Source organism: Chiloscyllium plagiosum, chromosome 7 (genome assembly GCF_004010195.1).
Source record: "Chiloscyllium plagiosum isolate BGI_BamShark_2017 chromosome 7, ASM401019v2, whole genome shotgun sequence".
Classification (NCBI taxonomy): domain Eukaryota; kingdom Metazoa; phylum Chordata; class Chondrichthyes; order Orectolobiformes; family Hemiscylliidae; genus Chiloscyllium; species Chiloscyllium plagiosum.
Window position 1 is genome coordinate 20,872,052 of NC_057716.1, and position 23,443 is coordinate 20,895,494.

At 46.7% G+C, this 23,443-nt stretch overlaps 1 protein-coding gene across 1 annotated transcript in view; it reads right to left on the minus strand.

Moving 5' to 3' along the window:
• Positions 1-1,602: 1,602 nt before the first annotated feature.
• The window catches only part of LOC122551908 (cyclic nucleotide-binding domain-containing protein 2-like), a gene marked incomplete at its 5' end in the record, with an annotated part of 38,985 nt that continues 17,144 nt past the window's right edge, over positions 1,603-23,443 (minus strand). The window contains 6 exons of the mRNA XM_043694475.1: positions 1,603-2,664; positions 4,459-4,622; positions 8,211-8,343; positions 15,111-15,357; positions 17,535-17,649; positions 19,689-19,818. Of these exons, the coding sequence (XP_043550410.1) occupies positions 2,322-2,664; positions 4,459-4,622; positions 8,211-8,343; positions 15,111-15,357; positions 17,535-17,649; positions 19,689-19,818 (1,132 nt within the window). The remainder of the gene's footprint in view (positions 2,665-4,458; positions 4,623-8,210; positions 8,344-15,110; positions 15,358-17,534; positions 17,650-19,688; positions 19,819-23,443) is intronic.

Here is a 23,443-nt window from a genome sequence, read left to right on the forward strand (position 1 = left end):
CACCTCAGGGGATCTCCCACCAACAGCCTCCAACCTCAGTCCCGGAACCCCACACCGTCAGGTTCTACCTCCTACCTAAAATTCACAAACCTGGCTGCCCCGGTCAACTTATCGTCTCAGCTTGCTCCTGCCCCACCAAACCTCTCTCTGCATACCTTGACACCATCCTGTCCAGGAACTCCCCACATACGTTCGGGACACCACTCATGCCCTCCACCTCCATGACTTTCGTTTCCTGGCCCCCAACACCTTATCTTCACCATGGACATCCAGCTGCTGTACACACCCATCCACCATGATGGAGGGCTCCAAGCCCTCCATTTCTTCCTCTCCTGCCGACCCAACCAGTACCCTTCCACTGACACTCTCATTCGTTTGGCTGAACTGGTCTTCACTCTCAACAACTTCTCCTTCGAATCCCCCCACTTCCTCCAGATAAAAGGGGTAGCCAGGGCACCTGCATGGGCCCCAGCTCTGCCTACCTCTTTGTCAGGTACGTGGAGCAGTCCATCTTCCGCAGCCTCCTATTTCAAGGGCCGCAATTTCCCCTCCCACATGGTTATGATGCCCTCCAGTGCATCTCCTTCACTCCCACACCGCCACCTTTGAACCCCACCCCTCCAACTGCAACAAGGACAGAAGCCCCTGGTCCTCACCCACCACCCCACCAATCTCTGGATACAGCACATTGTCCTCCGCCATTTCTGCCACATACAGTCAGACCCACCACCAGAGATAGACTTCCCTCCCCATCCTTATTAGCCTTCAGAGACCATTCCCTCCACGACTCCCTTGTTAGGTCCACGCCCTCCACCAACCCATCCTCCACTCCCAGCACCTTCCCTTGCCACCATCTAAGGTCTAGAACTTGTGCCCACCTCTCCCCCCTCACTTCCATCCAAGGCCCCAAAGGATCCTTCCACATCTGGCAGAAATTATCTGCACATCCTCATCTATTGTGTCTGTTGCTCTCGATGGGGTCTCCTCTACACTGGGGAATCAGGATGCCAATTCGAGGAACATTTCCGGCTACATCTCCCCCTCCCATTCCGCTAAGAACATACAAGCCCTGGGCCTCCTCCATCATGAAATCCAAGCCACCTGACGCCTGGAGGATGAACGCCTCATCTCCTGCCTTGGGACCCTCCAACCACACGGCATCAACATCGACTTCACCGGTTTCTTCATCTTCCCTCCCACTTCAACCCAGATCCAACCCTCCAACTCAGCACCGCTCTCTTGACCTGTCCTACCTGTCTATCTTCTTTCCCACGTGTCCGCTCTACCCTGCTCTCCGACCTATCACCAACTCTTCACAGCTACCTTCCCCCCCCGGCTTCACCCCACCCTCTTATTTATCTCTCACTCCGCCTTCCCCCTCCCCTACCTTCTTGATGAAACTCTTTAGCCCGAAACATCGATTCTCCTGCTCCTCAGATGCTGCCTGACCTGCTGTGCTTTTCCGGCACCACACTTTTCAACTATAATTGTAGCAGGGTAATTAAGCAACAAAACCACACTACACTATTCCAACATGTTGGACACAATGTCGGTAGCACATTGCATTTTTATCACATTGAGTCTTTGTCACATCGGGTCTTTATTGCATCAAGTCCTTCTTACATCGAGATTTTACCACATCCAATCTTTGTTGCATTGAATCGTTACCATATTGAGTCTCTTTCACATTGGTCTTTATCGCATTGAGTCTCCATTACTTTGACTCTTTATCACATTAAATATCACATCAATATTTAAAATATTGAGTCTTTATCAAACTGAGTCTTCAACACATGGAGTTTTGAACACATCGGGTCACATTGAGTCTTCTTCATTTTGGGTCTTCATCACATTGAGTATCACATCGACTTTTAAAACATTGGGTCGCCATCACATTGGGTCTTTATTATTTTTAAGTCTTTTCCACATCAATAACATTGTGACTTTGTCAGAACTCCATCAGACAGAGGTTTATCACACTGAGTCTCTATCACGTTGGGTTTTGGTAGCATTGGGTTGGCACGGCATTCCATTTTCGTGACACTGTGCTTTTATGACAATCAGTCTTTCATAAAGTCCCTAACGGGAAGAGATGAAATCTCACTTCATGTGGTGTTGGTCAGCGAGGAGGGAATGAACAATATAAATGATCCAAGTATGGGAAAGAACAAAATGGGACAGGGCAACTGGTTGGACAATTATCTGTGGAAATTGGTGCAATGCGGAAATAGAAACATAAACGAAATGGTTGGAAATCTATTAGGCCATCAGATTGAGATGCTTGACTGTTAAAGGGCAGCAAAGGCAGGGCTTGGGTGTGCTCAGTACAGCAGATTGGCTATACTGGATGGAAGCTTTGCAATTCCGTGAATGAGTTGGAGGTCCAGCTTTGGCATTGGAGTGCTACCATCTTCCCTTGTTCTGATAACGGGGGCAACATAATAGGACGGCTTTGAGAAAAGCATATTCCGATTGCTGGAGATTTCCGGAAGGTTCAGGATGCCGGTCTTGTCAATCTCGTATAAGTCCTCCCCTCGGCCAGACTCTGCTACCTGGCCTGAAGGCGAGAAGCGCTGAGGCTTGCAGGTGAGTTTGGAGATCATATTCCTTTTAAAGATTTTCCAGTAATTATTTTTGATGAAGAGGTCACAGAGCTCATCATCACTTTAAAACAAGAGAGAGAGAAACAGCTGTTATTGACCATGACAGAGGACATAGAGCTACAATGTCACTAACTGGTGTTAGATAAGGCAATGGTTCTGAAAGGGTAAAGGTTAAAGGTTGCATTAAGCTCCACCCAATCTGATAATGTCATAAGCATTTGGGTGGGCAAAGGCTAAGTATCTTAGGATGCTATAAGATGAGGGCAATTCCTGTTGGGTAAAGGCCTCTATCCAATAAATCTGAGTAACAGTGTCTAACTCACTCATGTAACTTGCACCGAATTACCATCTGAGAATCGTACTGCCAAACACAAGCTGGTACCATTAGCATCACAGCACAGTCAAGAACACAGAGTATGACGTCCTTGTACGTGTACTTGTTAAAAGAGGACTGCTGTGTTGAATCCCTTCATCCTCACAAGGGGGAATGGTGTAAATCCGGAATTCCTGCCAGCAAAATGCTGTAAACAATGACATAGGATTTGCACGACAGCCCCATGTGTTTCTGCTCCAGTCACGTTGCTTGCATCCATCTTCACTTGACCCTGTCGACCCTAAGGCCTTCTCGAAAAGCAGAATGCTGCCGATGCTGAAGATCTGAAATAAAATCAGAAAATGCTGCAAACGCTCAGGACGGTCTGACAGCCTCTGTGGAGAGAGAAACCAGGTTCATCTTTCATCTGAACTGGAAAGCATTAGAGATGTTTTCAGCGAATAAACTTTGTCTCCCTATTCTGCTTCCTTCTCTTTGCATGATTTAAAAAACATTTTTTTTCTCCTTTCAGTCAGCTGCGAACATACTTTGCCATATGTTTTGTATTTTCATTCCCCATCCCCATTCTCTTTGACCCCGTAGGAATGAGTCTATCAGCCCCCAATAACCTTCTTTCATCCTCATCCTCTGTATTCTCATCTCCAACTTTATCCAGTTCTGATAAGGTTACAAATCTTACCTTCTCTCCCATGATTGCAGACTGACTTGACAAGTATTTCCAACACATTTTCTGGTTTTAGTCCAGTTCCTTCCTCCCTGGAATGCTTCCCCTTAAAGACATATTTGCTATCCTCCTCAATCCCTCCCAAAGGTAACAATGATCACGTTCCAAACACTCTCCATGCAAAGACATTTCTCCCACATTCACTCCTGAATTTATTATGTGACTGCATTACATCCACAAACGCCAGTTTTGGTCTCAATGGTAAGTGGTCAACCATCAATTTTCCGCAACTTTGAAAATGTCAGATTTAGCAGTTCTTTTCATAGAATCATAGAGATGTACAGCATGGAAACAGATCCTTCGGTCCAACCTGTCCATGCCGACCAGATATCCCAACCCAATCTAGTCCCACCTGCCAGCACATGGCCCATATCCCTCCAAACCCTTCCCATTCATATTGTTGGACAAAGACTGGCTCTGGAACTAAGGCAGGGAAATGGAGTTGGGACAGATCTACAATGGTCTTGCTGAAGGCTGCAGCAGGCTAAAGGACCTGAAGAATATCCTCCCATTCCCACTTTTCCTTAACTTAATGGAGTGAGATCTATGTCCAATTTCTATCAAAGGGAGAGAGAGAGTGAGAGAAGACGAACCCTTGTGTCCAAGAGCTAAACAGTGGAACCACACTTGGCTTTACACAGCCTGAAGTGGCAAGCTCAGGATTTGGTGTTTGCCATCTGGGCACTCGGGTGTGTTTGGGTTCTGTTGTGTCAAGCCATTCCATGATGTAGCCGCAAAGAGCACACACATCCACTGACACGTTTGTGATCAGCCTCAGTGTTCGGGGTGTGACTCACCTCGGATAGACAGACTGCAGCTTCCTCACTTTTTGCAGGGTTTCCTGGTCCATCAGTGCTGCAAAGGTCTGCATGTCGATCCGAACAATCGTTGTGCCTTGGCTCTTGATGCTGAAGACTCTCTTATCCTTGAGGTTATTGGCCACAAAGTATTGCCGCAGCCCCTGTACACAGACTCAAAGCTGTTACAACACTCCCAGACAACTGGATTCTCAATCACATATACTGGAGGACCATGAAGCTCAATATTTATAGAGTCATAGAGATGTACAGCATGGAAACAGACCCTTCGGCCCAACCCGTCCATGCCGACCAGATATTCCAACCCAATCTAGTCCCACCTGCCAGCACCCGGCCCATATCCCTCCAAACCCTTCCCATTCATATACCCATCCAAATGCCTTTTAAATGTTGCAATTGTACCAGCCTCCACCATTTCCTCTGACAGCTCATTCCATACACGTACCAACCTCTGCGGGAAAAAGTTGCCCCTTAGGTCTCTGTTATATCTTTCCCCTCTCACCCTAAACCTATGCCCTCTAGGTCTGGACTCCCCGACCCCAGGGAAAAGACTTCGCCTATTTACCTTATTCATGACCCTCATGACTTTGTGAACCTCTATAAGGTCACCCCTCAACCACCGACGCTCCAGAGAAAACAGTCCCAGCCTGTTCAGCCTCTCCCTATAGCTCAAATCCTCCAACCCTGGCAACATCTTTGTAAATTCTTTCTGAACCCTTTGATGTTTCACAACATCTTTCCGATAGGAAGGAGACCAGAACTGCATGCAATATTCCAACAGTGGCCTAACCAATGTCCTGTACAGCCACAACATGACCTCCCAACTCCTGTACTCAATACTCTGACCAATAAAGGAAAGCATACCAAATGCCGTCTGCACTATTCTATCTAACTGTAACTCCACTTTCAAAGAACTATGAACCTGCATTCCAAGGTCTCTTTGTTCAGCAAGACTCCCGAGGACCTTACCATTAAGTGTATAAGTCTTGCTAAGATTTGGTTTCCCAAAATGCAGCACCTCGCATTTACCTGAATTAAACCCCATCTGTCACTCCTCAGCCCATTGGCCCATCTGGTCAAGACCCTTCCAATTTCTCCAACTCAACATTACACCATTAGTCATCGAGGTCTTCCCACATTGGCTGAGGTTACCACAAAGAAATCTCCTTCTCAACCTCTCTCTCACACCTGAAGTTAGAGACCCTCAGATTATACAGTCATAGAGTCATACAGCATGGAAACAGACCCTTTGGCTCAACTCATTTATGCCGACCAGGTTTCCTAAATTGAACTAGGCCCATTTTTCTGTGTTTGGCCCATATCACTCTAAACATTTTCTATCCATGTACCTGTCCAAATGTCTTTTAAATGTTGTAATTGCACCCAACTCTATCACTTCTTCTGGCAGCTCATTCCATACATGCACCACCATCCGTGTGAGAAAGTTGCCCCTTGGGTCCCTTTCAAATCTTTGCCCTCTCGCCTTAAACCCACACCCTCTAGTTTTGAACTCTGCCACTCCAGGGAAAAGACCATCACCTCTTTAATGAGAGAGCCGCCCCACGGTCTGGCATGACTATGGCAACATTCCTAGCACAGAAAAAGGCTCTTCGGCCCATTGAGTCTGAGCCGACCCGAAAACAAGTATCTAACTATGTTAATCCCATTTTCCAGCCACTACCCCCATAGACCTGTGTGCCTTGACGTCCAAGTGCACATCTGAATACTTCTTCAATGCTATGTTAAATTCATTCATGAGAGAATGCCAAAGAATCAATATCTCAAACAAAGCCCTGAGCAGAAAGTGGCCGAACTTGGATAATGATGAGGCTACCTCATGTCATGACCCATGGTCTGACACATTTACCTCAGTAAGAAGCTGTACAGTTTTTCAAAGCGGGGGAGGTACATCTTGTGAGATGTGTCCTTCTGGGTTGCTTCAGCATTGGGCAGCTGGAGCACCGTGCGCACTCCTGGTTTCTTTATCCATGGAGGAATATTCTTGTTTTGGAGGCAGTACTAAGGCTGTCCATGAGGCTGATTCCTGAGTTGAAGGTCTTAGGAAGAAAGGTTGAGGGGGTTCAATTTGAGTTGAGAAGAACAAGAGGTGACCAAAATGATATGAATGAGATTCTGAGGGTGGCTGCTGAAAGGAAATCTCCAGTAGGGGGGCGCTGTTTAAAAAAAGGCCTCTTACTTAAAATGGAGATGAGGTTTGTTAGTGCATCGGTCGTTGAGTGTATTTAAGGCTCAGGCAGACAGGTTTTGATGGATAGAACCTACAAGGGTAATGGGGAGGGGAGCAGGCAGGAAAGTGGAGTCCTATCAGATCAGCCAATGGTAGAGCAGGGTCAGTGGGCAGAATGGCCGACCTCTACTTCCATTTGTTTTAATCTAATGCCTCATGGACCTTCCACATGGCTCTTGTCAGTTTAGAAGTTAGCAGGTTCAAGCCCCACTCTCACCAATGTCTGGACTGACACTTCCAGAACAACATTCAGATGAAACACTGTTATCATCCCAAGCTTATCTGTTCTGGTGGTTCACATAGAATCACAGAATCCCTACATTGTGGAAGTAGGCCATTCAGCCCATAGGCAGTCAGTCCAAAAAGACAAACCATGATTTCCTCCAATAACCTAACCAACGTTCAAGTCCAAATGAGTGTAGTTCATTCTGAACACCCCTTTGAGAAGGCGAGAAAGCTACTCCTTTGTATCACTCTGACAAAGACATAGTCAGTCCAGTTGACACTCAGATGTCCTCCTGACTATCAATGGGAGAGTTCTATCAAAACTGGGGAGAGATACCTCACAGAGTAGTCAAGCAACAACCTGACACAATCAGACCTTACATCACCACCCTCACCCTCCCTGAGTATATTCTGTCCCACTGGCAGGATAGAACAAGATCTAAGAATAAGATTTGGAGCAGACACAGGCCACTCAGCCCATCAACTCTGCCCTACCATTCAATGAGAGTTGATCTGATCATTCTCAACTCCACTTCCTGCCTTGTCCCCAGAACCTTTGATTCCCTTACTGATTAAAGATCTGTCTATCTACACTTCAAGACTCAGCTTTAACAGCCCTCCATGGTAAAGGATTCCACAGATTCACTATCCTCAGAGAAGGAATCCCTCCTCATCCCTATCTTAACTGGGAGACCTTACACTCTGAGATAATGTCTTCTGGTCCTGGACCCTCCCACAAGGGGAAACAGAGTCAAAATGTGTGGCGCTGGAAAAGCACAACAGGTCAGGCAGCATCCGAGGAGCAGGAGTTGATGTTTCGGGCATATGCCCTTCACAAGGGGAAATAACCTCACCATAACGACTCTGTCAACTCCATTAAGAATCTTGTATGTTTCAATAAAGTCTCCTCTCATTCTTCGAAACTCCAGTGAATCTAGACTCAATCTATTCAACCTCTCCTCGTAAGAGAGACCCCCATATCCAGGATAAGCCTCGTGCAACCTTCCCTGGACTGCCTCCAATGCCAGTGTACCTTTACTTTGATATGGGGCCAGTAAGTACAATTTTCAAAACCACAATGGACCAACTGCAGGGGAATGGCCAAAATTGGAGATGTAATATTATTGTACCTCAGCATTGCTCAATGTTATCTTACACTCTCGGTTTGAGAAAGGGTGCAACACCACCTTCCATTCCTTTATTTACCAGATATCTCAAATCAGGCTTTCAAAGTGACACTTCTACAGTAACAACTTACAAATACTTCCCCTGGCAGAACTGAATCTATCTTCATGTAAACAGCAACGGACAGGGCTTTGGGAATCAACTGCTTCCTTGAAGTTTTCCCAATTAAGTGTGAACTGTCTTCCAACCTTGATGTACTGATGGCACTGCAAACACACAGAAATAGTTTAAGTAGGGAATGTTCTGCACATTTAAAATGCTTCGATCTATGGAGTCATCTACTGCAATTTCTTGATCACCACATCACCCGACCTGACCAATTATTTCCTGAACTGTATTTCTATGTTTATGACATTCAATGACCAGGAGGGAATTGGGAACAGGAACAGCCCATTGGGTGGGTTTTCTCATTCAACTGGATCATGGGTGATTAATACTTTAACTCCCTTTTGCTCCACGTGTATCAATCTCAAACCGTGAAAACTGCTACTGACCCAATGTTTGTGGGGTTTTGGGGAATCAAGTTCAGATTTTCACCACTTGTGTGCTTTCTAATGTCAGTCCTAAATCTTGTAATTTTATGCTTATGCCCTTTGGCTCTGGGTCCCCGCCCCGAATAGACATCTGAAGGGCTCAGCGGGTCTGGCAGCATCTGTGAAGAGAAATCAGGAGGTCACCGGACCCTGAAACGTTACTCTGATTTCTCCTCACAGATGCTGCCAGACCTGCTGGGCTTTTCCAGCAACTTCTGCTTTTGTTTCTGATATACAGCATCCGCGGTTCTTTCGGTTTTTACACATCAGAGGTAATAGTTTCTGGCTATCTGTCCCATAAATTATATTGAAAGTTAGATTAACCCTTAACCTACACTTAAGTGAATTAAAGTCAGGAAGCCTATTCTTGCACTTTAAATGTTTAAGCCCAGATTTAATTGTAGTGTATTTGCATGGACCTCTCTCCCAGGTCTCGAGATCCTGCCTGGCAATATGATGACCAGAATTATATATGGTACTCCAGAGGCAGTCTGGCCAAGGTTCTGTATAAACTAAACATCAATTCCTCACCTTTGAAACGCTTCAAGATAGAACAATCCACTTGCCTTATTCAGTACACGTTGCACCTTTGTGTTAGATTTGGTTAAAAAATCACACAACATCAGGATATAGTCCAAAAGGTTTATTTGGAAGCACTAGCTTTCAGAGTGCTGCTCCTTCAACAGGTGGTTGTGAAGAAGCAGCGCTTCGAGAGCTAGTGCTTCCAAATAAACCTGGAGAAAGTGAGGGCTGCAGATGCTTGAGATCAGAGTCGAGAGTGTGGTGCTGGGAAAGCAGCACAGCAGATCAGGCAGCATCCGAGGAGCAGGAGAGTCGGCGTTTCAGGCAAGAGCCCATCATCAGGAATGAGGATTGTGGGCCGGGGATGGACAGGTGGGACAGGTCATGAGGGCAGTGCTGAGTTGGAAGGTTGGAACTGGGATAAGGTGGGGGACGGACGGGAAATGAGGAAACTGGTGAAGTCCAGTCCACATTGATGGCGTGTGGTTGGGGGGTCCTGAGGCGGACGGTGTAGCATTCTTCCTGTAGGCGTCAGGTGGGTAGGTTTGGTGATGGAGGAGGCCCAGGACCTGCATTTCCTTGGTGGAGTGGGAGGGGGAGTTGAAGTGTTCAGCCACAGGGCGGTGGAGTTGGTTAGTGCGGGTGTCTCTGAAGCGCACTGCAAGTGAGAAGGGGTCCTCAGAAGGTGGGGGCGTGTCTTGATGGAAAAAATAAGCCCGGAGGCAGAGGCAGCGGAAGAAACATTCGATGTCACAACGCATGTTGAATCCATTGATCTGGTAGCGGAGGGGGATGAAGGTAAGGCCTTTGCTGAGGACTGTCAGTTTGTCCTCAGTGAGGGGGATGTCTGGGGGAATGGTGAAAAACAGCAGGGCTGGGAGCTCGGAGCTGGTGTAGGGCGGGAGCTGGGAGTGGGGGTGGAGACTCTAACTGGAATGGGAGTGGCAGTGGGGGGAACAGGGGTGATGTCATTTACGGAAGTGACATTCACCCTGGGCGTCGGTGGGGGGGGGGGAGTGGTGACTGTGGGATCCGCGGGGGCGCAAGTGGCATAACGTGTGTCGTAGACAGATTCTGTCGGTGGCGTTCACGTGAGTGGTGTCAGTGGGAGTGGAAGTGGCTGTGGCAGCGGCAACAGCAGGGGGCGGACGTGATGTTCTGGTTGGGCCTCGTGTTGGTTTTGGTGGCAGTGGATCTTACAGTGGTCACAGAGGAGGCTGTCTGGCCGGTTGTCGTGGAGACTGCATGGACAGCAGTGGCTGCAAGGCTGTCAGGTGGTGGGGACGGAAGTGACGTCATCGTTCACTGGCGTGGTGGTGGCTGGAGTGGCCGTGTGGCTGACGGCGGCCGAGCAGTTCCGGAGGCCGGGAAAAGCTTCTGGAATGGTCGGGAGTCCCGACTATTGAGGTGGGTACTTGGACGTTTGTTGTACTTCCAGTTTTTGATGTCTGATGTGATGTAGAAAAATCATTTGTTGAGTGTGTGAATTCTTCTGAGGACGTGACACAGCAGGGGTCCTTTGCAGTTCTGAGAGAGTGTGGCCCTGAGCTGGGACAGGGCTGACTGTAGAGAGAGTAGGTGGCAACGCATGGCTGCGAGCGTGGAGTGGAGGGTCCAGAAGGACCAAATTGTGTTGGTCTGACTGTAGTCCGGAGTCCATGTGGGATCAGTCGGTTCTGTAGGCAGGCACAGAGGAAGGAGATATGCTGTGGGTGGCAAATAAACCTGTTGGACTATAACCTGGTATTATGTGATTTTTAACTTTGTCCACCCCAGTCTAACACCGGCACCTCCAAATCATGTTAGATTTGAGTCATCCACGTACATGGGCACCTCAATCCCTTTGTTCCTCCAAAGGCTAGTCACTCACTGTTCGGAAGAGATTCATGTTTGTCCTTCACAGATCCAATGTGGTTTTACTTTGCCATGTTGAATTCCCTCTGCCATTTAATTCCCTTACCCATTTAATGTCTACGACCTGTTGGGAAGTTGATAATCATCTGGCGGAAACAATACAGGTAAGAGATCCAGCACAGACATGGTGGGCAGGAAGTTCTGCTTCTATGCTATAACCATTCCAAAATGATACCTGCCTTCTCCCATCCACTCATCCCACAGTCCATCCAGGCTTCGTGTGACCTGTGCCAAGGATGATTTACAACTATGCCTCATTCAAGGCTTAAGGAAGTAAGCTGGAGTGTCGAGGACCCCGTGCAGATCTGTGGGGAGCACCACATCCTGCCAACCCAAGAGCACTGCCTATATTCCCGCTGTCTGTTTAAACCCAGCCTTGAGTTAGGCAGTTCACTCTTACACTGTACAAGGTACAACAAAATGCTGAGGTAGATATTGATTGATATTTCAGAGCGATTTGGCAGAACCTGGTTAAAGATTTGGAACAGAGTCAATGACTCAACTGTCGTTGTATAACCAGGAGTGAGGGCACTTGCGCTAACAGCCTGAACTTGAGGCCAAAGAGTTCGTTCAAATACTGCTTGGAGGTCTGGCTGAACAATTTGACTAAAAATAATTTATAAGCTGGATAATTTTTAAAAATAGATAAAAGGCAGAGACTTTGACCTTTTCCCATTGCCACATTCCTAAGTGATTCCCTCAAATGTTTGTACAGTGCACAGGGACGTTCCCTGGTGATGGAGTATACCATGTCTTTTTTACACTCTACTTTCTGTCTTTGTCCTGAAGACCACTCATGTAAAGCGAGGTTGTTACTGTTCTACAGTCTGAGCAGGAGAATGCAGCCACAACACCCAAGTTAATGCCATCCTCTTAACTCAAAACCAACACTGACATTCAAAGGGTCTCAGGCAATACTGGCAAGGCCAACATTTGTTGCCCACCCTGAACTGCCCTTGAACAACTTATGAAACCAAATCGGACAGTTGTTAAAACCCCACAGCAAGGCTGTGGGTCTGGGGTCACATGTAGGCCAGAATGGAAAGCGGTAGCAGATTTCCTTCCCTGAAGGAAATTAGTGTCCTTGGGACAATTAATGCTGGTTTCATGGTTACAATGACTGACACTTGGCTTCTCATTCCAGATTTTAAAAAAGATGATTAATAATTAAATTTAAATTTTGCCATTGTGGAGTTATGAACCATGCTCCCAAAGTACCAGCCTGAGCCTCTGGATTATCAGTCCGGTGATAATACCCACTTGTTCATGGTCTCCTGATCAGGTACAAATGGCTGGAATTCCCTTTGGTTCACAGTCTTTGAACATGCTGACCCTTCATTCAGCCAGGAGTTGGTGCATTTCTCCTCAGGAGCCCTGAGGCTGCATTGTAAATTTGTATATTCTCCTATGAGCATGACTGGGAAAGTGTGGGTGGGATTGGAAGGGGAGAGAAGGCAGAGGAGCTTCATAGATTTGAGCGGTGGCCACACTTTAGAGAAGCACTTCACTGATTGCTAGGTACTTTGTGGTGAATGCAGGGCCCAATGCCTGCAAATGGGGAAATGCAGGTCTTTCTTTCTTTGTGAAAGCTTTTGCAATGAATTGTCTCACAGGACTAGGCCTGGGTGCTGCGTTTACTTGGAAACACATCCTCCTGCAAATCTCGACACTTCTGAAGAAAACCAAGTCTTTGAATGTCAGCCTCAGTCAATCACTCCCGCTTTGGCCATTCAGTATCCCAGACTCGTGTCCACACTGCACTGGTGTTTCTTTTTGTGTGAATGTGCTTACCAACGTCATGAGGACTCAAAGGCTTGACAGCACCAAGAAACAGCTGTTCAAAAAGACCCAATGTGGTTTCAGAGCAAAAAATGTAATCCAGTCATTAGACTAGAGCTCACTAACTTGTGTGAAGTCCAGTCTTTAGACTAGAGCTCACTAACTTGTGTGAAATCTAGTCGTTAGACTAGAGCTCACTAACTTGTGTGAAATGCTGAAAGAAAGAAACTGGGAAGCCTATGAGAAAAACACACTGGCATTGAAAAAGACAGTTCTCCAGGTTAAAGGAGAGAATAAACCTTTTTCCAATCTCAGGACATTCTAACCCACTTTTCATCTATGGTTACTGTTATAATGTAGGAAGGAAAAATGATGGCCAGTAAATTGTTATATTTCTTTAGATTATTTGATTAATTACAGTTTTGCTGTAATTGCTCACACCTGGATGGGGCTGCGTGAGGGGAGGGTCTGCTCCATATTTGGAGCAGGAAGAGACTGACAAGGGTCATGGGTCAACACTCCATCCAATTTCCTGCTCCATACAAGTCAAGGTGAAGAAATATTGAAGACGGTATTCAAGGGCAAAACTGATTATTATTCTATGCTGTAGCGTGTTTTCCATTTGTTCAAACGGCTGGCCCGGAAAACCTAACATTTCCCACGCCTACTGGTTCACTCTCTCCCATTTGCAAGCATCAATATTCCTGTAGTTTAAAACCTTTTGTCCTTCTTTTCAAATCCCTCCATGGTGTCCCCTGCTCTAGCCATACCACCTCTCCAGGATCTCAGGGCTCCTACACTTCTGGCCCCCTAACTTTCCTGAATTTCCTTTAAATCCCAAATTCACGGCCAATACTTCAGTAACCAAGGACCTATACTCCTAAACTATCTCCCTAATCCTCTCTGTCCCCTGGACGCAGACTCTTCCTTGAGGATGCACTTTAGAATTCTTCGACAAAGCCACTGGCTGCCTATCCTGAAGTCTCCTTTAGTTGCCCAGAGCTGACTTTTTGATTGATAATGCTCCTGTGAGGCACCTTGGATTGTTTTACTATGTTAACAGTGCGATATAAACACAGGTTGTTGTCAGAGAATCATAGAGTCACACAGCGTGAAAACAGATCCCTTGGTCCAACTCGTCCATGCCAACCAGATATCCTAAATTAATCTGGTCCCAATTGCTAGCATTTGGCTCATATCCCTCAAAACCTTTCCTATTCATATACCCACCTAGATGCCTTTTAAATTGTGTCAGCCTCCACCACTTCCTCTGGCAGCTTGTCCCATTCACATACTACCCTCGGCATGAAAAAGTTGTCCCTTAGGTTCCTTTTAAATCTTTCCCCTCTCACAATAAACCTCTGCCCTCTAGTTTGGACTCATCTACCCTGGGGAAAAGACCTTGTCTATTTACCTTGTCTCTGCCCCTCATAGTTTTATAAACCTCTATAAGGTCACCCCTCAGCCTCCGACGCTCCAGGGAAAACAGCCCCAGTCTGTTCAGCCTCTCCCTGTAGCTCAAGATCCTCCAACCCTGGCAACATCCTTGTAAATCTTCTCTGAACCCTTTCCAGTTTCACAACATCCATCCTATAGCAGGGAGACCAGAACTGTAAGCAGAATTCTAAAAGTGGCCTAACCAATGTCCTGTCCAGCCGCAACATGACCTCCCAACTCCTTTACTCAATACTCTGACCAATGAAGACAAGCACACCAAATGTCTACTTCACTACTCTGTCGACCTGTGACTCCACTTTCAAGGAACTATGAACTTGCACCCCTAGGTCCCTCTGTTTGGCAACAGAGTCCTTCCATTAATTGCCCTGGTTTGCCTTACCAAAATGCAAAACTTCACCACCTAAACCATCCCCTCCCTCCACTGCCGATGCACAATGGCAGTGGTGTCTACCATCTCCAAGAGGAATTCCAGTCGCTCAATAAGATTCCTTATCTAGCACTTTCTAAGACCTGGAAGAGGATGGGGCAGCAGATGCATGGGAACACTACAACCTACCAAAATGCCCTTCAAACATTATGCCGCCCTGACCTGTAATAGTATCGCTGTTCTTTCAGAGTCCTGGGTGAGAATCTTGGCACTGCCTTCGGAATGTTACCCCGGCTGGATCTCCATTAACCAACCAAAAAAGGCAGCCCCAGCACCGCCTTCTCCAATGACAACCAGACACACCCATGGAAGAATTTTTAAACTGTGCCACCCTTTGTACCTGTTCACTTTGAGAAACTTCTGTGACTGACTCTTTGTCTTCCCCTGCTGTGTTTTGGAAGAGACTTCTGCGATGGAGGTAACAGAAACGATTGAGGAAGAGGCACTCAGGCCTTTCGTGGTCCTGGAAGCCCCGTGTTGACGGATTAAGGACGACGAGGTGCTGGGCATCCTGAGCCAGCTTTTGCGATCCAAGCTTCTGTGCGTCGACCCACTTCTGAGAGTCAGGTTGAGAAATCGTCTGTCAACTTAGAAACGTTAGCCTTCATTAGAAAGACGGGTGACAGCTCGAAGCAGTCCCAGTGACTCTGAAGCCCCACCCCTTGCGGCTGTCCAACTTTCAACAAATCCAGGGATTCCCTTCAACAACTTCCCCAAGTGACTGATGGCAGGACGCGGTGCTGGGGCGTTGGGTCGATGTGACAATCCCCTTGTGGGTGCCAGGCCAGTCATCTCTGACAACGGCTCTGTATCCTGGCAATGTCAACCCATCTGAATACCAGGCAACATGCCCTTTGCCAGCAAATTGCAGGATGGCAAACTGGGTTGGGGGCTGAGTATGGACACAGACACCCGACAGCACCTGAGGGGGCTATGATAGGAGGGGTAAAACTGGTAGTGCCACTGGGCTGGTAAGATACAAACAAAGGCTTTTAGTCTGGGGCATTCTGGTTCCAATATTACCGTGGCAACTGGTGGAAATCCAATTGAATGAACAAACCTGGGAATGAAATCTCGCCAGAGTAACGGTAATTATAACATCAATTATGGCACAAAACCCATTGGATTCACAAATCCTTCAGGGAAGAAAGTGCGCTGTCCTTACCCCGGCCTGGTCTACTTGTGACTCCAGGCCCACAGCAATGTGCTTGGATCCTAACTGCCCCCTGTGATGGCCTAGCAAGCTACTCAGGTCAAGGGCAATTAGGGACAGGCAGCACAAAGACTGGCCTAGTCAGCAATGCCCACACCTCATGAAAGAATAAACAAAAAAATAGGCTTCTCTCCCCATCTGGTCCCCACAATTCCCCAACTCCATCTACCCGCAAAATCATAGAACCCCTACAGTACGGGAAGAGGCCATTTGAACCATTGAATCTGCACCGACCCTCCGAAGATCATCCCACCCAGACCCACCCCACTACCCCATCCCTGTAACCCTGCACATCCCATGGCTAACCCAGCTAGCCTGCCCATCCCTGGACAGTATGGGCATTTTCCCATGGCCAACCCACATACATATCAGTTGGAGGAAACTGGACCACCCGGAGGAAACCCACGCAGACACGAGGAGAACATGCAAACTCCACACAGACAGTCGCCCGAGGCTGGAATCGAACAAGGGACCCTGGTGCTGTGAGGCAGCAGTGCTAACCACTGAGCCATGGAATACTGAAAATGGCAGAAACTCCTATGAATTGGAGAGAACAGCATCAATGAGAAACATTTTATGCTCCCCATGTAGCTTCAGTTAAATCTCCTGATGGCCTCTAGTTCTGACTCTTCCCTCGCTCCCACTACTGTAGGAAATGGGTCTTCTCAAGCTATGCCATTGAAAACTCTTTACCATCCCTGCTCCCTGGGGAGAGGAATACACAGACGGATGACCTTCTGAGATGGGAAACATTCCTCATCACTCTCTCACAGGGGAGGCGCCCTATGGTTAAATGGTCTATCTTAAACAATGCAGTGTTGCATCAACAAGAATTTGGTCAGGGCAGAAACTTGATGTGATTTCAACAGCCATGGGAGCAGAAGTATGGCACAGGAGTTCCTCCTCAATACACATCAGTTAACCCTGATGTGTGACTTATACCGAAACAACTTACATTGGGGAATTTGTCTTTCTAAGAATAATGTAAATATGGGGGAATAGGGCCTGTAAAAGCCCTACCTTAGAGTCACCTATTCGACTCACACCAGGGAAATCTCTCCTTTAAGAAACAATGGGTATAAGGTAAGGACAGGGACTATTACTGAGGGGAATGTTAAAAAATGGCGACAATACTTTCAGATGAAGCTCAAGTTGATGCTGATGAGCACTCGCTATGGGCAACGTGACCATGTGACTCAGAAGCATCAGACAGGATGTTGGGAGTCGACGCTAAAATGATGGCAAATTACACATTGTACATTCCTTATACTAAGTTGAACTGAGCTGAAAACAACACGACAACGTGAGACGTGCAGGGGAGTTTTACATTTAGTTACTCAGCGACATGAGTCTGAAACAGCAGATATCATGGTGATGTATATCAGCGACCCATCCCGTAAGCGTTAAAGGCAAGGCCTAAAAGGTAGCGATTAGGCTGAATTGTTTAACTGGTACAGACACATTAGCCCAAACAGCCTGCTCCTGTGCTGTATGCTTGCAGGATCCTACATTAAAGGAGTTGCCACGGGGTTAACTCTCTGTGGTGCTCACCGCTAGACTCTGGTTTCTGAATGGTGCTTTTCAAAAATGGCAACTCCTGAACAATGAACCTGTGATAGCACGGGCACTGGGTGAGATCCACCAATCGCAGAACGACAAATCGGCCCTGCAAACAGAGGGGCATGGTTAGAGAGACACACACATACACAAACTCTGTCTCTCTCACCCCACACACACACACACACCTACAGACACTCCTACAGACTCTCCCATATACACACACACACCCTCTCACAGACTTATACTCCTTTCCACTCACCCTCATACACATACACATACACACACTCTCTCACAGACACTCATACCTACCCCCTCCCCACACTCAGTTTGTGGGGAGAATTTGTACTTGCAGAATTACATTTTATTTTGCTCAAAAACTGCATGAATCCATATAAGATTTTGTAAATCCCAGCCCCTCGTATCTTCTCCATGTTGAACAACACTTAGAGGATGCACTGAAAGTGGCAAAATGTACAAGGTTGCAAAAGGGCCATCAAACACATAGCATGGGTAAGGCAAGTATGTAAGAGGTGTCAGTGATAAGGTAGAAATGATTTTGCAATGCACAGTCAATCTGAAGACTGTGCCCACAACTTTAATGCATATGTGCCCAGCAAAATTCTTCTAATTATAATCACTGAAGTGTGCATTCAAGTATTATCACATATATCACACATTTAATCAAATAAATTTCAAGAAACCATTGATTTTTGAAAAAAAGCTCTAATGTTTGGTTACGATCTAAATATGAGGTATCCTCCCACATGGCCCAGGAGGGCTCCAACCACAGAGGAACCTCGATTATCCGGAATTCGATTATCCGAATATCAGATTATCTGGCAAGATTGCAAGGTTCCGATGCTCAGCTAAAACTATGCTATCTGGCATTCGATTATCCAGAATTCGATTAACCGACCAAAATACTCCCCACCGTGTCATAGAGATGTACAGAAACAGACCCTTCGGTCCAACCCGTCCATGCCAACTAGATATCCCAACCCAATCTAGTCCCACCTGCCAGCACCCGGCCCATATCCCTCCAAACCCTTCCTATTCATATACCCATCCAGATGCCTTTTAAACGTTGCATTTGTACCAGCCTCCACCACTTCCTCTGGCAGCTCATTCCATATACGTACCACCCTCTGCCTGAAAGAGTTGGCCCTTAGATCTCTTTTATATCTTTCCCCTCTCACCCTAAACCTATGCCCTCTAGTTCTGGACTCCCCGACCCCAGGGAAGAGACTTTGTCTATTTACCCTATCCATGCCCCTCATGATTTTATAAACCTCCATAAGGTCACCCCTCAGCCTCCGACGCTCCAGGAAAACCAGTCCCAGCCTGTTCAACCTCTCCCTGTAGCCCAAATCCTCCAACCCTGGTAACATCCTTGCAAATCTTTTCTGAACCCTTTCAAGTTTTACAACATCTTTCCGATAGGAAGGAGACCAGAATTGCACACAATATTCCAACAGTGGCCTAACCAATGTCCTGTACAGCCGCAACATGACCTCCCAACTCCTGTACTCAATACTCTGACCAATAAAGGAAAGCATACCAAACGCCTTCTTCACTATCCTATCGACCTGCGACTCCACTTTCAAGGAGCTATGAACCTGCACTCCAAGGTCTCTTTGTTCAGCAACACATCCGAGGACCTTCCCATTAAGTGTATAAGCCCTGCTAAGATTTGCTTTCCCAAAATGCAGCACCTCACATTTGTCCAAATTAAACTCCATCTGCCATTCTCAGTCCATTGGCCCATCTGATCAAGATCTTGTTGTAATCCAAGGTAACCTTCTTCGCTGTCCACTATACCTCCAATTCTGGTGTCATCTGCAAACTTACTAACTGTACCTCTTATGCTCACATCCAAATCATTTATATAAATGATGAAAAGTAGAGGACCCAGCACCAATCCTTGTGGCACTCCACTGGTCACAGGCCTCCAGTCTGAAAAACAACCCTCCACCACCACCCTCTGTCTTCCACCTTTGAGTCCTTTGGACAATCGCGGTTCCTCTGTACATGGCAGAACTGAGCAAAAAGCGAGGAGCAAAACTGTTTTATTTCCCCTTGATCTGTACAGCATCATGTCTTGTCATGAAGTGAGGGGTGGGATGTGCCTCTTATTTAGGAAATCACCTTGATGATGAAGATGAGTTGGTCCATATTGTTGGGAATAACCTGGCCGTACAGGAACTCCTCTGTGGTTGAGTAATCAGAAAGACTCTCAATGGAGCTGTCAGGCAATGAGTTCAGGAGGCTTAGCGATCTGGAGGAACAAACAATGCCATGTATGACAAAACAGAAAGAAAGCCTTGCATTTATATAATGGTTTCTGTGACAACCAGGTTTTCAAAAGTGTTTTACAGCCATCGAAGCACTTTTCTGAAGCGTAGTCACAGTCGGGAACAGGCAGAGATTTTCGGGTGAGGTGATAGTGACATGGTAATATCACCAGACGAGTAAGCCATTGATCTGGGGCCAGGTTCAAATCCATGTGATGGAATTCAAACTCTGTTATTAAATAGGTCTGCAAAGGATATCCCTCGGGCCTCCAAACACATTCGCCTTTGTCCTTTCTTCCAACCTTCCCCACTTCCCACTTTTCTATCTTTCCTTAGTTCTGATGAAATGTTAACTCTGTTTCTCTCCATTGATGGCAAGTACCACCAGCCTGCTATTACAGAGTCATACAGCTGGACAGCATGGCAAGAATGCCCTGAGGCATGGTGCATTGGCGAGACCAAGCAGACGCTACGACAACAGATAAATGGACACCGCACAACAATTGCCAGACAGAGGTGATCCCTCCCACTTCAAAGGACAGGGACATTTGGATCTTTGGGTGACCATCCTCCAAGGTGGACTTCGAGATGCGAAACAATGTTTTTGTGGCTGAGCAGAGGCTGATGTCCAAGTTCGGTACCCATGAGGATGGCTTCAACTGGGACCTTGGGTTCATCTCACACTACAGGTGACCCAATTGCACTCTTCACTCTCTCTCTCACACACAGACACAAGCACACTTACACACACACAAGCACACTTTACCAAGCACACTCACACACACACACATTCTCTCTCTCATACACGCACACACACACATAAGTCTATGGGGTGAATTTGCATTTGCAGAAACATTCTATTTTGCTCAAAAAGTGAATAATCTGGAGACAGTCAATCCATGGAATATTTTATAAATTCCTACTTTGGAACTAGAACCAGTCTGACTTAAGATTGGGATAGAGACTCTAAATTCACACTTTTAATGCATTGTCCGAGCTGAGATGTCACATTTTTTTATATAAAATCTTCAGTTATCTTGAGAATGTGACTTCAAAGAGGTTCTGGGATTTACATATTAATGAACCGAAACCTGCAACCCACTCTAAAAGATGAAAGGCTTAGCAACAATCTAGGTTTGTTCGATATATCATTGCAGTTGCATGACACTGTAATCTTTTGCTATAAATTCTGTGTCTTATGATCCTGCTCCACAACCCCCTGATGAAGGAGCAGCGCTCTGAAAGCGACAGCTTCCAAATAAACCTGTTGGTCTATAACCTGGTGTTGTCTGATTTGTAACTTTGGACACTCCAGTCCAACACTGGCACCTCCACATCATGGTTCTCAAAACAGGATCGGGGGAAACTTGGCAGGGTAGATACTCAAAGGATGTCTCCCCCTTATGGCAGAGATTAGAACCAGGGGACTCAGTTTAAATCAATGGGTCTCCCACCTATGATGAGATCATAAAAATCATTTCTTCTCCTCAGAGGATTTTCAAGTCTTAGGAATTCTCTTCCCAAGAGAACAGTGAAGCCAGGGTCATTAAATCTATTTTGAGATGTATTATACAGGGTAAACTGGGAGTCAGGAGTCACAATCAGATGAGGTGATCTTGTCAAATGGCAGAGCAAGCTCAAGGGGCTGAACAGCTCCCATTCCAAATGTATGTATTTGGAAGTGGTAATGAGCAGACGATCAGGTTTTACGGTGATGCTGATTGAGGGGTGAAGCCCCTGCAACAACAGAGCCATGCAATCTTTTACATCCTCCCAAGCAGTCGAATCATACAAAACAAAGCCCTTGTGTAGGAATTCAGGCATGGCCTGTTTCTGAAGGTGGGATCCTGCCACCCCCTCCCCTACTCGTCTCAACCTGCATGCATCACATCTACAAATGGGTCAATAATCTTGGACAAACACATCGTCCAAAGAGAAAGCAGCACCAAACCACACAGCTTTAACAAGAGGGTCCAGTGGCTGAGACTTATAAAGACTGGGAGAACCTTTGAGCGTGTAGAGGCTGCATCAAGAATCCTGCAGCATGGAGTCTGGCCATTCAGGCCATCAAGGCTCATTCTGGCCCTCTGAACGAGCCATCCATTTAGTCCCAGTCTCCTGCTTTGTCACCGTAATCCCGCCAATTATGTCACTTTGAGGATTCATTAAGCCCCTTTCTTTGAAAATCACCATTGCATCTGCTTCTGTGAGTCCTGTTTGACTATTTTGATTCAGTTATTTGCTGAAGTATTGGAGAGGATGGAGAGTTGGGTAACAGAGACCAAAGGATAGGATTGAACAGTTGCTTGTCATTTTGGAGAGGAGCGTTTGGTAGGTTCCCCCTGCGGCTGGTGTTCCAGCTGCTGCTCATGTTGGATCGACAGTGTTAGGGTTAGGATAATGACCTAAGTGTGGGTACAAACGGGAGAGAGTTTGAAGATGGCACTAAGTTAACAATGAGGAGGGTAGGGACTGGCTTTGGGAGAAACAGAGACAGGCTGGTGAAGAAAATCATCAGACACAAGGCAGGCAAATGTAATGTGAAGCACAGAAGAGATTTGATTTGCTTAAGACAAAGAATGAGAGGTTACATTCCTGAAGAAGGGCTTATGCCCGAAACATCGATTCTCCTGTTCCTCGGATGCTGCCTTGCCTGCTGTGTTTTTCCAGCACCACATTTTTCAACTCTAGTCTGCATCATCTGCAGTCCTCACTTTCCTCCGAGGTTACATTATTGGATTAGGTTAGATTCCTAACAGTGTGGAAACAGGCCCTTTGGCCTAACCAGTCCACACCGACCCTCTGAAGAGTAACCCACCCAGACCCATTTCCCTCTGACTAATGCACCTATCACTACAGGCAATTTAGCATGGCCAATTCACCTGGCCTGCACATCTTTGGGCTGGGAGGAATCCAGAGCACCTAGAGGAAACCCACACAGACACAGGGAGAATGTGCAAACTCCACACTTTTGTTTTATTTCAAAAATATACTTTATTCATAAAATACTTTAATGGTCTGTACAGTTGGACATGCCATACATATGTAAACATTCCACTTGTTTGCATACCGAAAACAGAGGAATCATTCCTATTTAGATTAGATTAGATTAGATTAGATTACAGTGTGGAAACAGGCCCTTCGGCCCAACAAGTCCACACCGACCCGCCGAAGCGAAACCCACCCATACCCCTACATTTACCCCTTACCTAACACTACGGGCAATTTAGCATGGCCAATTCACCTGACCCTGCACATCTTTTGGACTGTGGGAGGAAACCGGAGCACCCGGAGGAAACCCACGCAGACACGGGGAGAACGTGCAAACTCCACACAGTCAGTCGCCTGAGGCGGGTTTTACAGGTCTGTACGATAACATTCTCAGCTGAGGCGTCAGCAGAGCCCAAATGAGTGCCCGGGCCCCTTGTTCTTCTTTAGGCAGGCAGATGTTACATGGTGGTCTTTCCCCACCGTGCCTTGGCAGCTGCCCCAAGCTTCAGCGCGTCCCTCAACACGTAGTCCTGGACCCAGTCTGCAACACTCAGTCGGGGTCAACTCCTTCAGCTGGAAGATCAGCAGGTTTCGGACCACCCAGAGAGTGTCCTTCAC